The 13573-nt window shown below is 37.3% G+C and overlaps 1 protein-coding gene across 1 annotated transcript in view; it reads left to right on the forward strand.

Annotated features, from left to right (window-relative positions):
* The window catches only part of FRZB (frizzled related protein), a 32316-nt gene that overhangs the window by 3285 nt on the left and 15458 nt on the right, over nt 1–13573 (forward strand). Inside the window, exon 2 of the mRNA XM_081242180.1 lies at nt 4877–4924. Within this exon, the coding sequence (XP_081098306.1) occupies nt 4877–4924 (48 nt within the window). The remainder of the gene's footprint in view (nt 1–4876; nt 4925–13573) is intronic.

A 13573-nucleotide genomic window follows, 5' to 3' on the forward strand; every position in this document is an offset into this window, starting at 1 on the left:
GGCCCGCATACCGCAAAAAGAAAAAAAAAAAAAGAAAAAAAAAAAAAAAAAAAAAAATGAGGTCTCCCTGAATAAAATGGAACCGCCTTTTACTTTCCTTCAATGTCAAGAGGATTTTCAAATCCTACCATTCACCCAGATCTGTTCCCTTGTAGTACATTATGACTCCACCGACAAGTTTAAGGACACTTTACAAAGCAAAATCTTATTGAAATGAAATATTGCTTCAAACTATTTTTTGTTTTGAAATATTAGGGGCAAACATATTTTTATAAAGAAAAGATCGTATCTTCCTGATTATTACTAAGAAATTCACATGAAGTTTATTCTTTTTCCACATTGTATATTTACTAGAGTTGAGACTGCATGTACACCTGCTTTATCTGAGAATTCAGTTCAATTTAGTCATTCAGCCAGTTAATTAAGACATTAGTCAAATCTTTAATATTGTATAGTGAGTAAAGGGTATGTGCTTTAATATTGTATAGTGAGTAAAGGTATAATATTGTATAGTGAGTAATATTGTATAATGAGTAAAGGGTATGGGGCAGATTAGGTAGGTATTGAATCTTGACTCTGGCCTCATACCAACTGTTACTATAGGGAAATGATATAACCTCTCCAATTCAAAGTTTTCTAATCTGTAACATGGGGACATACTGCCTACATCCCATGGACATCTGGTACATAGTAGGTCTTCAACAAATTGCTGCTGTTGCTATTGCTATTTTACCATTAGTATCACTGTTATTCAAATTGATTTTTTGTTTTTTGTTTTTTTTTGGACAAACATGGTCTGTTGGTAAATGCAGATACGGCCTAGATCTTTTCTCAGTTCAACTCTGAGAAACAAGCTTCACTAACTGGGAAAGCGGATCTTATTTCTCCTGAATATAAACTTTGTATTTCATTGTACACAAATGGACCTGGACCTCAGGCTCAAGAACAAATCCCTTTGGGAGCAATAGGTATAAAGAATGAGTCTGATGGATGTCTATTAGTTACAAATAGTTTTATCTCAGAAATGTAGACGTTGAGTGTTTAAGAAAATTTATGGTATGATAGTTAACTGGTGTTTATACAGCCTCCCAGTTTGCTATGCCAAGGGCTTTATAATCGCTCCTCAGTCATTGCTGCTTTTTGTTGTCACCCCAGCTCTTGCCCAACACATTTCTCCCAGCCCTCTCTCGCCTGGCAGAGCTGTGCCAACTTTCACATGCATGCACTGCTGTTTAATCATTTCTCCACTTTCTGGGGAACAGGCAGCCTTTTCTTTAGCCCTGTTCTACAAATATTTGAGGGGCCAAATACCAAGAAGGGAGAATTATTTAGTGTGATATGAGGAGGAAAATGGAATGGAAAGGAGAAATGGACATTTTAGATTAAGACTAGAGAGAAAACATGATTCTAAAGCTTCTTCATAATGTAAAATATCGAAAGGCACTCTGGATGGGGTAGAGAAGAGTATTTTAGAATGCGATTATATGAAGTTCTGTTTATAGCTAACACAATTATCAGTGGTAATGGAATCTTATGTAGTTTCCAAACTGTATTTCAATAATTCACTTTTATCTTGTTCCCACAAAATTCTAGGTGGTTGTTTGCTATAAATAGCAAAACTGACTAAGTTATATTTGTCCTTTCTCCTCCTACTAGGTGTATCAAAAGGGGAGACCAAGAACCACCATACAGAGTTTTAAATGATTAAGAATTGGCTATATATCCTCAGTTTAAAGAACACCAGTTTTAAAGTTATGGGCCCTTAGTTGGAATCCCAGATTTGCCATTAATGTTGTACCTTGAGCAAGTCATTTGACTTTAACATTGGGATTGTGAAGAACAAAAAGAAATATTCATGTGAAGTGAATGATAAATGGTAAATCAACATTAATGTGATTGGGAAGAGGACATGTCATTCTCAGAACAGGAATCATTAGCGGCCACAGAATAAGCACTAACAACACCTAGTATGTTCCAGGTGCTGTTCTAAGTGGGCAATGCATATTAATTTATTTAATTCTCATAATAACTGCACGGTAGTTATAATACTATTACTCTTATCTGCACAAAGGGAAGCTGAAGCATCTAGAGAAGTTAAGTGCACCAAGTCCATAAAGCTATTAATAAAAAGAAGATTCAAACCAGGACCTGTTCTAAGCTATATTTCCTCTCTTATGAAGAAATAGGTGATACTAACTGTACAGAGAATCTGTGTCTTTCAACCATCAGATCTCAGTTAAAGGAACAAGTTTTCTTCATTGCATTTCAAAAGCCTATTTATATATGGCCTAAGAGAATAGAAAACAGTCCTGGACAATGGATTCCAAGAGATAAGAGATAAGTACTTCTCTGCACTTCTGAGACAGCAGAAGACATACATTCCAGACCCTCCTGTCTAACCATGAGCCCCTCAGTCTCTGCAGGCCCCAGAGTGAACTCGTCATCTCCTTACCTTCATATGACTATTCTCTTCTAGTATTTTCTATATTGTTAAGAGACACCACCACACCCATACTCCAGGCCTGGGAGTCAGCTTTGCTTCCACCCTTTTCTGTATCCCCCACATTCAATAGGTATCAAGTGCTATTAGATCTACTCTGAATCCAGTTCCCTCCCCTTCTTCCCTAATGGTACTTCCTTTGTTTTGGCCTCACCATTTCTTCCATGGATTATGGAGCTAGAATGATAATTGGCTTGCTGACCTCCAGTATGATGCCTCCCTATTCCAACAGGATGATCTTTCTGAAGTACGAATCTGTTGTTTAAAATCCTTTGATATCTGCCTCTAGTCTTCATGATTTCATGCCTTCTTACCTCTCTAGTTTCCTTTCTCTCTGCTTACACCACTCTATTAGCCCCACTGGAAGAATTGCAGGTCCTTTGATGAGTCCTGTGGTTTCTCACCCCAGACCTTTGCATGTGCTATTCTTTATTTGGAAAACCCTCCTTTCCTTCTCCAGCTCTTTTTTAGAACTCTTCTCCTGGAAACCTCTATGACCCCTACCTGAAATCCTTGGGGCATTAAAACCTACTAATAATACCCACTATTTTAATTTAGGATAGTTTTGTTAGAATTCCTAAGTTTAACTTTCTGAAAACATTTTTTTGGATTATTTATGATCAGAAAACTTTGGTTTTCTCTCTTATAATTCTAACAACTGATGCCTAAGCACTTTAAAAAGTGTAGAAACATTTTCCTATGAATAAGAGTAAAAGAAGAAAACCAAGCTCCCAGGTTCAGCTGCTTTAAAGGGGTTTTCTTTTTCCAAGAGAAGAATTTTATCTTTCAGTTTTATTTCAACCTTTTGACATTAAGCAATTATTTTAAATGTGGATCAATATACTTTTTTAATTTACGGAGAGATCATCTTTGTATAAATCATATGCATATCATCACATGATTATTAGACTTATTCAAGAATAGAATTCATAGTATCTGACCTGAGTGGAACCAAACATTTTAGAATCAAGTCTTTGTTGCCTAATTATCTATATTTTTATTTGGTGACTGCCATCTTTCCTAGGATATAGCTTTTTTTCTTATTTTTTATTAATTTTTTTGGCCACACCGCAGGCTGGCGGGATCTCAGTTCCCCGACCAGGGACTGAACCCTAGCCACAGCAGTGAAAGCCCAGAATCCTAACCGCTAGGCCACCAGGAAACTCCCTAGGATATACCTTTTAAAATACCAGCTAATGATTACTAAGCCTGGGAAAGTAATTCATTAGTTGTAATTTTGGGTGTTATTGTTCTAAAATGGTATTACCCCTCCTTGTTTAATTTATTCATGATATGACCTGTGAAGAAAAAGGACAGAGGAAGAACATTATTTTCTATTAGGATAAACAGAGGCATTAAACTCATTTAACATACAGTATTTTTTTTTTTTTTTTTTTTGCGTTACATGGGCCTCTCACTGTTGTGGCCTCTCCCGTTGCGGAGCACAGGCTCAACAGCCATGGCTCACGGGCCCAGCTGCTCCACGGCATGTGGGATCTTCCCAGACCGGGGCACGAACCCGTGTCCCCTGCATCGGCAGGCGGACTCTCAACCACTGCGCCACCAGGGAAGCCCTAACATACAGTATTAATACAAATGTAAAATGCTTGTGTAAGTGTACTGAGTTGAAGTGTCAGTAAGAACATATAATTAGGTACAGCATAGTGCTTTGCTGGGGCACTCAGTGTTATTCATTAGAGGCTGATTTCTAAACTAGAACAAAGAAGAACTTTACATAATTACCATTTTCATTACCATTTATCATTTTATCATTTTCTGGGATTTGGGGATCACGAAAAGAGTTGATGGCACTTTCCAATTATTACTGTGTCTATTAATTGCACTGGCTTGGGTAGTCCCCTGGATGGTAGGCGTCCTTTCTGCTAACGAACTGTTTAGTGTGCAGTTAACCCAGAGCACAAGAATCCTTTCTGCATGCTTTCCTTAAGCACTAAGAATTAAAATGTATGCCAGTGAAGTGTGATACATCTGTTTATCAAAGAGGTGTATTTAGTTCTTTTAGCCATCAAGAAATGTGTTGGGTGAATACCTAATATATTCATGGGCTTTAAAGTTACAGGAAGTTTTTGTGAAACTCGGAAACTTTGTTTATTAAATACTGAAGTAGTATGCACAGTTGATGAAGATTCAAAAGAGTATATCAACTGTCAGTCACATGAAAGAATACATTGTGTCCTTATTTGACCTACAAATGATAGAGTGTCAACCTCACAACACTAACAAGAATCAATTTCCTTGAGACACCTGGGTTCTTACCCAAATCAACTTGTGACTGAATTAGATTTTAATATGGGAATTCTTGAAATAATAATGAATATGTTATGATTCTTACTTTATTCTATCACCTCCTTTCAGATTTTCCTATGGATTCTAGTAATGGAAACTGTAGAGGGGCAAGCAGTGGTGAGTATATCACTATCTTCCTGGTTTTCTTTTGTGGTCAGATTAGTCTTGATGTTACCTAGATATTCAAATCTTATTTGGGGAAGTTTGTGTCTTATATTTTCAAAGTAAACAAATAAAAGTATTTATTTGTATTAATTTTATTTTTTAAATTAACATGGTAAAATTTGATCTTTTGTTTTGGTGTATAGGTCTCTGAATTTTAATGCATGTTTAGATTTGTGTAACTACCACCACAATCAATATACTTAACAGTTCCATAACCTCAAAACAAACAAACAAACAAGAAAACCCCAGTTCCCTTGAGTTTCTCCCACCCTTAACCACTGCAATCTCTGATCCGTTCTTCATTGCTATACTTTTGTCTTTTTGAGATTGCCATATGTGGGATGATAGAGTATGTAACCTTTGGACATTGGCTTCTTTCACACACAAAATGCCTTTGAGATTCATCTAAGTTTTTTTTTTTTTTTAATTATTTTTGGCTGCATTGGGTCTTTGATGCTGCGCGTGGGCTTCCTCTAGTTGCGGCAAGTGGGGGCTGCTCCTCGTTGTGGTGCACAGGCTTCTCATTGCGGTGGCTTCTCTTGTTGTGGAGCACGGGCTCTAGGCACACAGCCTTCAGTAAGTGTAGCGCATGGGCTCAGTACTTGTGGGTCGCAGGCTCTAGAGTGCAGGCTCAGTAGTTGTGGCTTGCAGGCTTAGTTGCTCCGCGGCATGTGGCATCTTCCCAGACCAGGGATCGAACCCGTGTCCCCTGCATTGGCAGGCAGATTCTTAACCACTGCACCACCAGGGAAGCCCTCATCTAAGTTTTTGCATGTATCAATAGTCCAATCCATTTTGCTGCTGAATATTTTATTACTTGGATGTATTACCATTTGTTTATCCATTTATGTCTTGAAGGATATTTGGGGTGTTTCCACTTTTTGGCTATCATCAACCGAGCTATTATAAACATTTGTTTATAGGTTTTTGTGTAAATGTAAGTTTTCATTTCTCTAGGGTAAATATCTAGGAATATGATTACTGAGCTAAATGATAAAGGTATGTTTAACTTCATAAAAAACTGCCAAACTGTTTCCAAAATGACTGTTCAATTTTGCACCAGCAAAATACTTAAGAGTTCTAGGTGCTCTGCGTCTATGAATGGCTTTAGTTGCATCCTGCAAATTTTGATAGGTTTTATTTTGATTTTTCTTCAGTTCAGAATGTTTTATAATTTCCCTTGAGATTACCTCTGTGACTCATGCCTTACTTAGGATTGTGTTGTTAAATTTGGTGCTGTTTGGAGGTTTTTCTGTTCTTTTTATGCTATTAATTTTTTATTCTAATTCCGTTATGGTCAAAGAATATAATTTGTATGATTTTAATCTTTTAAATTTGTTAAGGTTTATTACATGACCCAGGATATGATCAATCCTGGTGAATGTTTCATGTGCACTTTGGAAATATATATTCTGGTGTTATTGGGTGGAATGTTCTTTAAATGTCAATTAGATTCATTGATTGATACTTTTTTTTAGTTCTTTTATATTCTTGCTGGTTTTCTAATTTCCTAGCTTTCTCTTGGGTTATTTGAATGTATATCTCTCTCATTCTCTCTCTCTCTCTCTCTCTCTCACTCTCATGTACACATGTGTGTACACACACACAGACACACCCATGTATGTGTCTGTCTGATATATATATATCTGTCTTTCCATGAGACAATGTAGTATTTTCTCTTTGAACCATTCATGTTTCTTTCAAACATTAAATATGTTTTAAACAGCTCAAGAGGAGAAAAATAGCCTACGGTATTTATACAGATGTTTATAATTTCTATTGTTCTTCCTTCTTCCCTGATGTTCTAGTATCATTTCCCTTGTGTCTGAAGAACTTCCTTTATACTTCTTTTAGAGCAGTTCTGGTGGCAGCAGATTCTATCAGTTTTCCTTCATCTAAAAATGTCTTCATCTCATATTCATTCCTGAAGGATATTTTCATTGGATATAGAATTCTGGGTTGGCAGTTCATTCAGTCCTTAAGAAATGTTATTTCATTTACTTCTGTCCTCAGTGTTTCTCATGGGAAATTGGTTGTCATTCAGATCGTTGTTCTCCTGTAAGTAATGCATCAGATTTCTCTGGTTGCTTTCAATAATGTTTTCTTTGTCTTTACTTTTTAGCAGTTTGATTACAGTATGTCTGGACATTGATTTCTTTGGGTTTATCCTGTTTAGGGTTAATTGAGCTTCTTGTATCTATAAGTTTATACCTTTTCTCAAATTTGGGAAGCTTTCAGCAATTATTTCTTCAAAAATATTTTATACCACATTCTTTTCTACTTGTGAGTTGAAGATGATATGAATTTTAGACCTTTTGATATTTCCCACAGGTCCCAGAGGCTCTGTTCATTCCCTCCCAGCTTTCCTCTGTTCTTTACACTGGATAATTTCTATTGGCCTGTCTTCAAGTTTACTGACTCCTGCCTTAGTCCTCTCCATTCTGCTGTTGAGCCCATCCAGTGAACTTTTAAATTTCCGTTATTGTAATTTTCAAAATTAAGATTTCCTCTTGGTTCTTTATTATATCCTGAATTTCATTGCTGAGACTTTCTATCTTTTCCTTCATTTCAAGGGTGTTCACCATTACTTTCTGGGGAATTTTTATAAAACTGCCTTAAAATCATGGTTGGATAATTTCAACATTTGTGCCATCTGATTGTCTTTCCCATACAGATTGAGATTTTCCTGGTTCTTCATGGGCAGAGTAATTTTTTATTAGATCCTGGACATTTTGAATATTATGTTCTAAGACTTTGGGTCTTTAAAATCATATGGAGAATGGTGATATTTTTGTTCTAGCAGCAGTCTACCTAACTGGGTTAGGCTGCAAATTCTGACTGGTCTTCTGTGGGTTGTGATTTCAATATCAGTTCCACTTCCAAAGGCATTTGCAGTGCCTTTCAGATCTATCCCATGTGTACACTACTCAGTGGCCAGTGTGAGATCAGAGCTGTGATTTATACCATAGTCGAGTTTTCAAAGTCTACAGTATACTGTTTAGTGTCAGATTCACATATACCCAGGGGTGAGCCCAGCAGTTCATAAGTATTTTTATGGGACCATTTCCCAAGCTCCTCCCTCTCTGTGATTGCCTTAGTACTTTTCTGTTCCTTGGGGGCTCCCCCTTTTTGTCCTTTGGCCAGAAAGCTGGAGCTTTATTTACCCCACTCTGTGATATACTTCTGTGACTTCTTCTGTATCAGGGGCCAAGTGGTGGAGGACATAGCAATGGGGGTTTGTCCCAGTCTCTTGACACCACATGTCATCCAATCAGAAAGGAAGGCTCCCCTCCATCGGCATTTTAGGCTTCCAAGGACCTCCCTTGCAGCAGCTGTTGCTGCCACCACTGTCCCACGATTGCTTCAGAGATGGGGATAGAAGAGAATGGAGAGTTAGGAGACCCTTTCTGACTTCCTGAGTCAGAACCAGGGTGCTTTTCCTGGAGGACTCTGCATGATACCTACTTCCTGGCTGTGTTGAAACCAGGCTGGGAGGTACCAGAGGTGGAAATAATGATGAACCCACTATCAGTCTGATGGTACTGAGCTTCTCCTCAAACTTCCTGCTACTGTTTACTTTTCAGAGTCCTTAAGTAGCAACATCTTGCATTCTGTTTTATAACTGTGTTCAGTGGGAGAGACATGATGGAGTCTACTTACTCCATTTTTCCATAAAATAAACCCTTAAGTGAAGTATGGCATACGTACAGAAAAGACACAAATCATAAGCGTGCAACCCAGTGCCTTTTCACAAAGTAAACACTTGTATGTAACCACTGCACAGATCAAGATGTATACCATTATCAGCACTCCAGAAACACTTCCCTGTGCCTCTTCCAAACCACTACTTCCACCTTTCTTCCCAGAGGTAACCACTAGCAGAAATTCTAACAGCATAGATTAATTTTGCCTGATTTTCAACTTTTATGAATGGAATCCTAATATATATAGTGTGTGTTTGCATGTGTGTGGGGGGGGCTTCCTTTGTTCTTCATTAGCAGAACTTCTAAATTTTCATTGCTGTATAGTATTCTATCATGTGAGTATACCACACTTCATTTATTCATTCTAATGTTCCTGGATGTTTGCGCTGTTTCTAGTTTTGTTTTGTTTTTTTTACTATGACTAATGCTGCATTTGTTTCTGCAGGAACTTTACAACTACAATTAGTTACTGTATACTTATTTTTTTACTTTCTGGAAATAGCAATGTGCACTGATTTGGGTCTGTATGTACTGCCTTGTAAGGTGTCTTATAGGTGGAAGTGGAATCTTTAGTAAGTTGTAAATAAATTTGAAACATCAATTTTCATTAGATTGGAAGGGTTTTCACTGTTGATTTCCACTGAATCTTATCAGAGTGACAGGTATTTGACCTGAGGCAGTGTGCACCAAGCAAACATTTATCTTTTAAAAAACACAAGTGAATTAAAATGATTTATTTAGAATTATGTTGTTACCTTTTTAATGTAATGGAGTGTTCTTATAATGTCATAAAATTAGCTGGAAATCACTGGTGTCCAGTAGTGGTGCTGTTTTAAGGATCACTCCTGCTATTCATGTTTGCTGAAAACAAACAGAAAACCTCATTAGTGTATAGTACAATTAGTGAGTCAAAATTTCAGGCCAAGCGCATGCATGTGCTATCAATTTGTGTAGAACTTATGGTTAGAATAATATAGCACTTCAGTGTGTGAAAGAGAGAAGACATTAATGACACTATAAATTCATACACAAAGATAGTTCAATGTGTAAAACTACCTAGAATGAATACAGTGTTCCAGGGTTCAGTGTTTACTGTTTCTCTTTTATGAATGTTTTCCTGTCCCCTGGTATAATGGGAGTGATGAAAACAAATTAACAGGGAGGCAAAACCAAGCTCATTTGCTTGTGAAGAAACACACTGACATAGTCACATGTTCCAAAAGAAAAGAAAATTTGTTCACACTCAAAATTTTGTGCTTTGGAGTAATGTAACAGCTGAGGTTGATTATGATAAAGCAGGAAATGAGGAAGACACAAAAACATTGTAACCCTCATAACCCCTCTTTCAAAAGTGTCAAGCTGTTTCTGTCTGGAATTTGGAAATGAAATTCTTTCTCTCCAGTTAATTTATCCTTTGCCTCAAAGCCTAACAGTCTTCTTTTTTGGGAGATAGTGAATGTCTGAGCAGCTTCCAGTTTGTGAGTGTGTCTTGCTGTTGTAAATCCACTATCATAATAAGGTGTACATTCTCTCTAGTTTCCATAACATGGAATATGGAGAAAAACAATTTTAATTCTATTCTGCTGAGTCACTTCGTCTGTCAAATCAACACAGAAAATTAAGGCAAGTATTCAAACGGTGCAATGAAAAGATATGTTGTTTATTAAAACAATTCTGAAAAAGAATCCCCCCCTGCCCCAGTTTTCTACTTGGTGATGGTGACCAATTTATGAGCTTTTGTATTTGAAAAACATAAATTTCCCCAAAGAGGTGATATAGTTAGTAAATTCTGACACTAATTAACTGTGTAAGCATGACCAAATCACTTAACCTGTTATTCTGGGTCTGTTTTTTTAATATAAAATCAGATCATATTGACTGCTGAATTCTGGTATATATCTGATATATTTTCTTTTAAAAAAATTTTTTTTAAGATTTTTTTTTTTTGGTGTGGACCATTTTTAAAGTCTTTATTGAATTTGTTACAATATTGACTCTGTTTTACGTTTTGGTTTTCTGGCCAGGAGGGACATAGGATCCCAGCTCCCCAACCAGGGATCGAACCTGCACAGCCTGTATTGGAAGGCGAAGTCTTAACCACTGGACCGTCAGGGAAGTCCCATATCTGATATATTTTCAAATTAGGGAAACATGAGTAATATCTGCTGATGTTAAGTTGGGTACTCTCCCAGTTTTCACTAATACCTTCCTGACCCTTTTTCAAAGGTGCTTCTGAGAAACTCCTCTGAGCAGCTGAGTAACTGTTGATTCTTGATTGCCTGCACCTGCCAGGCCTGCCGTGGCAACGCCCCCCCCACCCCTTTTATTGGGATGACCAATGCCTAGCTTGGGTAGTATAGACCCGTTCTCTCTCTTTCCTTCTCCAAATTTATTTCCTCCCCTTTGGCTTCCTACTAATTTTGGGAAGGAGTCCAATTTTTTTTTCTTTTGGTGCAAATGTATACTGACTATAGAGGCTGACTTAACTTGAGGCAACTTCTACCCTTTATTTGAAAATAAAATTAGGCTAGATAAAAATCGTATTTTGTAATTATATAGTAGCTTACAAATATATGCTTTCTTCACTGCTTTCCAGTATTGGACACTTTTCTTTTTTGGCTGTGTTGGGTCTTTGTTGCTTCAAGCAGGCTTTCTCTAGTTTTGCTGGGGCTACTCTTCATTGCGGTATACAGGCTTCTCATTGCGATGGCTTCTCTTGTTGTGGAACATGGGCTCTAGGTAACAAGGGCTTCAGTAGTTGCAGTACGTGGGCTCAATAGTTGTGGCACACGGGCCCTAGAGGGTGTGGGCTTCAGCAGTTGCAGTGCGTGGGCTCAGTAGTTGCCGCGCATAGGATCTAGGGCACGCAGGCTTCAGTAGTTGTGGCTCACGGGCTCTAGAGCGCAGGCTCAGTAGTTGTGGCATATGGGCTTAGTTGCTCCATGGCATGTGGGATCTTCCTGGACCAGGGATTGAACCCGTGTCCCATGCATTGGCAGGCAGATTCTTAACCACTGCACCACCAAGGAAGTCCCTGGACACTTTTGATTAATACTTATTCCTAAGTATTCTTCTCCCTGAGCTATTACCCAAATTGTCCTAGTTCTTTTCCTTCTGTCCACCAGCTATGGGCATTCCCCAAGTTTCTGTGCTTGACCTCTGCTTCTCCTTACAATAAGTTCTTCCTGTTGGAAGTCATTCAGCCACATAGGCCTAATTATCACTCTTGTGACAGTTCTGTTCACTCTCGCAGGTAGAGTTCCACATTTCTCCTCCAGTAAACACTTCCACCTGGGCAGCCTATTTGTACTTCAAATACTACATTATTTAATAATTTTCTTTTCATTAAAAATTTACTCCTTGCAACTTTTGTTTTAGTATGTGGCACCATTGTTTTCCCAGATCCCCAGTACTGAAACTTCATAGTCCATCTACCAATAAACTTATTAGTCCATCCACCCACCATTCATCAAAAATTTAATGACCACCCCTTGTACCAGGCATACTTGATGCCAAGAACAGGGAGGGAGTGAAGGAGTGAACAGTTGACTGCACTACCGTTTTCTCCCACCTCTTTTCTGTGTGGTTGACATTGAGTGGATGCATGATGTTCTGAAAGACCCACTTTGCTTTTCTCTTAATTGACCTTTTTTTTTTTTTTTTTTAAGCCATACTGAGTAGCTTGCGGGGATCTTATTTCCCCGACTAGGGATTGAACTAGGGCCCTTGGCAGTGAAAACGCAGTGTCCTAACCACTGGACTGCCAGGGAATTCCCTCTTAATTGACCTCTTTTATATATCACAAAACAAACATTTCAGATCTCACAGGAGAAAACAGGCATATCACATTGGTTCTCTACATTTTGTATGTCCTGAATGACTTGTGGATCCAGAAACCTTCTGAAAGAGTTTATTTTAAAATTTCCAGTGACATAAATCCTAAAGGAATAAAACTAAATTTCCTTTTCATATTAATATAGTGTTAGTTCCCTCAATCTTAAGCAATTCCCCTTTACAAAGTGCAAATTACTACGAATTGAGACCTTTATTACAATGTTCGAGGTTTGTTTTTTGAGCTAAATTAAGCAAATGTTAGTTTTGCTTTTTAAAGCCTGATTATATTACCTGAGTTCACCAATCAACTTCATTGCATTTTCCACATACTGCTCTAATCCAAAATAGAACCTAATATGATATTCTTTGCCCAATGTATATGTTTAGGAAATAAATATTATTTTAAACATGTAATGAACAGCTGCTAAGTCATGACACTTTAATTTATGGAAAAATGAAAGGAATTCATATAAGTATGAATTTTTATGTCAATGGTACTTACAGTAAAATGCACAGTTCTTAAGTCTATGGCACATTGACTTTTGACAAATGTATATACCCATGTAGCTATCACCCAGATCCAGATAAAGAACATTTCCATCACCCCTGAGAATTCCCTTGTGCCGAGTCAATCACCTACCCCACCATGAGGTGAGCATAGGTCTGATTTTTATTACCATAAATTAATGTTTGTTCTTCGGCTTCATGGAAGTGGAATCATACAGTACGTACTCTTTTGTGACTGGCTGCTTTTGTTTTTGTATAATGCTTTTGAGATTTACCCATTTAGTTCTGTGTATCATTTTACTGTGAAATAGTATGCCTTTGTGTGAGCATAATACCAATATGATTTCTAAATTCTATTCTTTTTATACAGTTCCTCCCAAACTAAATGTAATAATCTAAATTAAGTTTCTATCTCTAGGAAAAAATTTAGCAAATTTTTAATCCTCAAACTTATAGATCATTTTTTTGTTAGAAAATTATCTCTTCTGTTTCATAAACTGCTCTTGAATTTGCATAAGTATCTTCCTTCCAATCTTTTTGGTTTGCTTATATATTA

The sequence above is a fragment of the Mesoplodon bidens genome, assembly GCF_964165515.1.
Source record: "Mesoplodon bidens genome assembly, chromosome: 8".
Taxonomy (NCBI): domain Eukaryota; kingdom Metazoa; phylum Chordata; class Mammalia; order Artiodactyla; family Ziphiidae; genus Mesoplodon; species Mesoplodon bidens.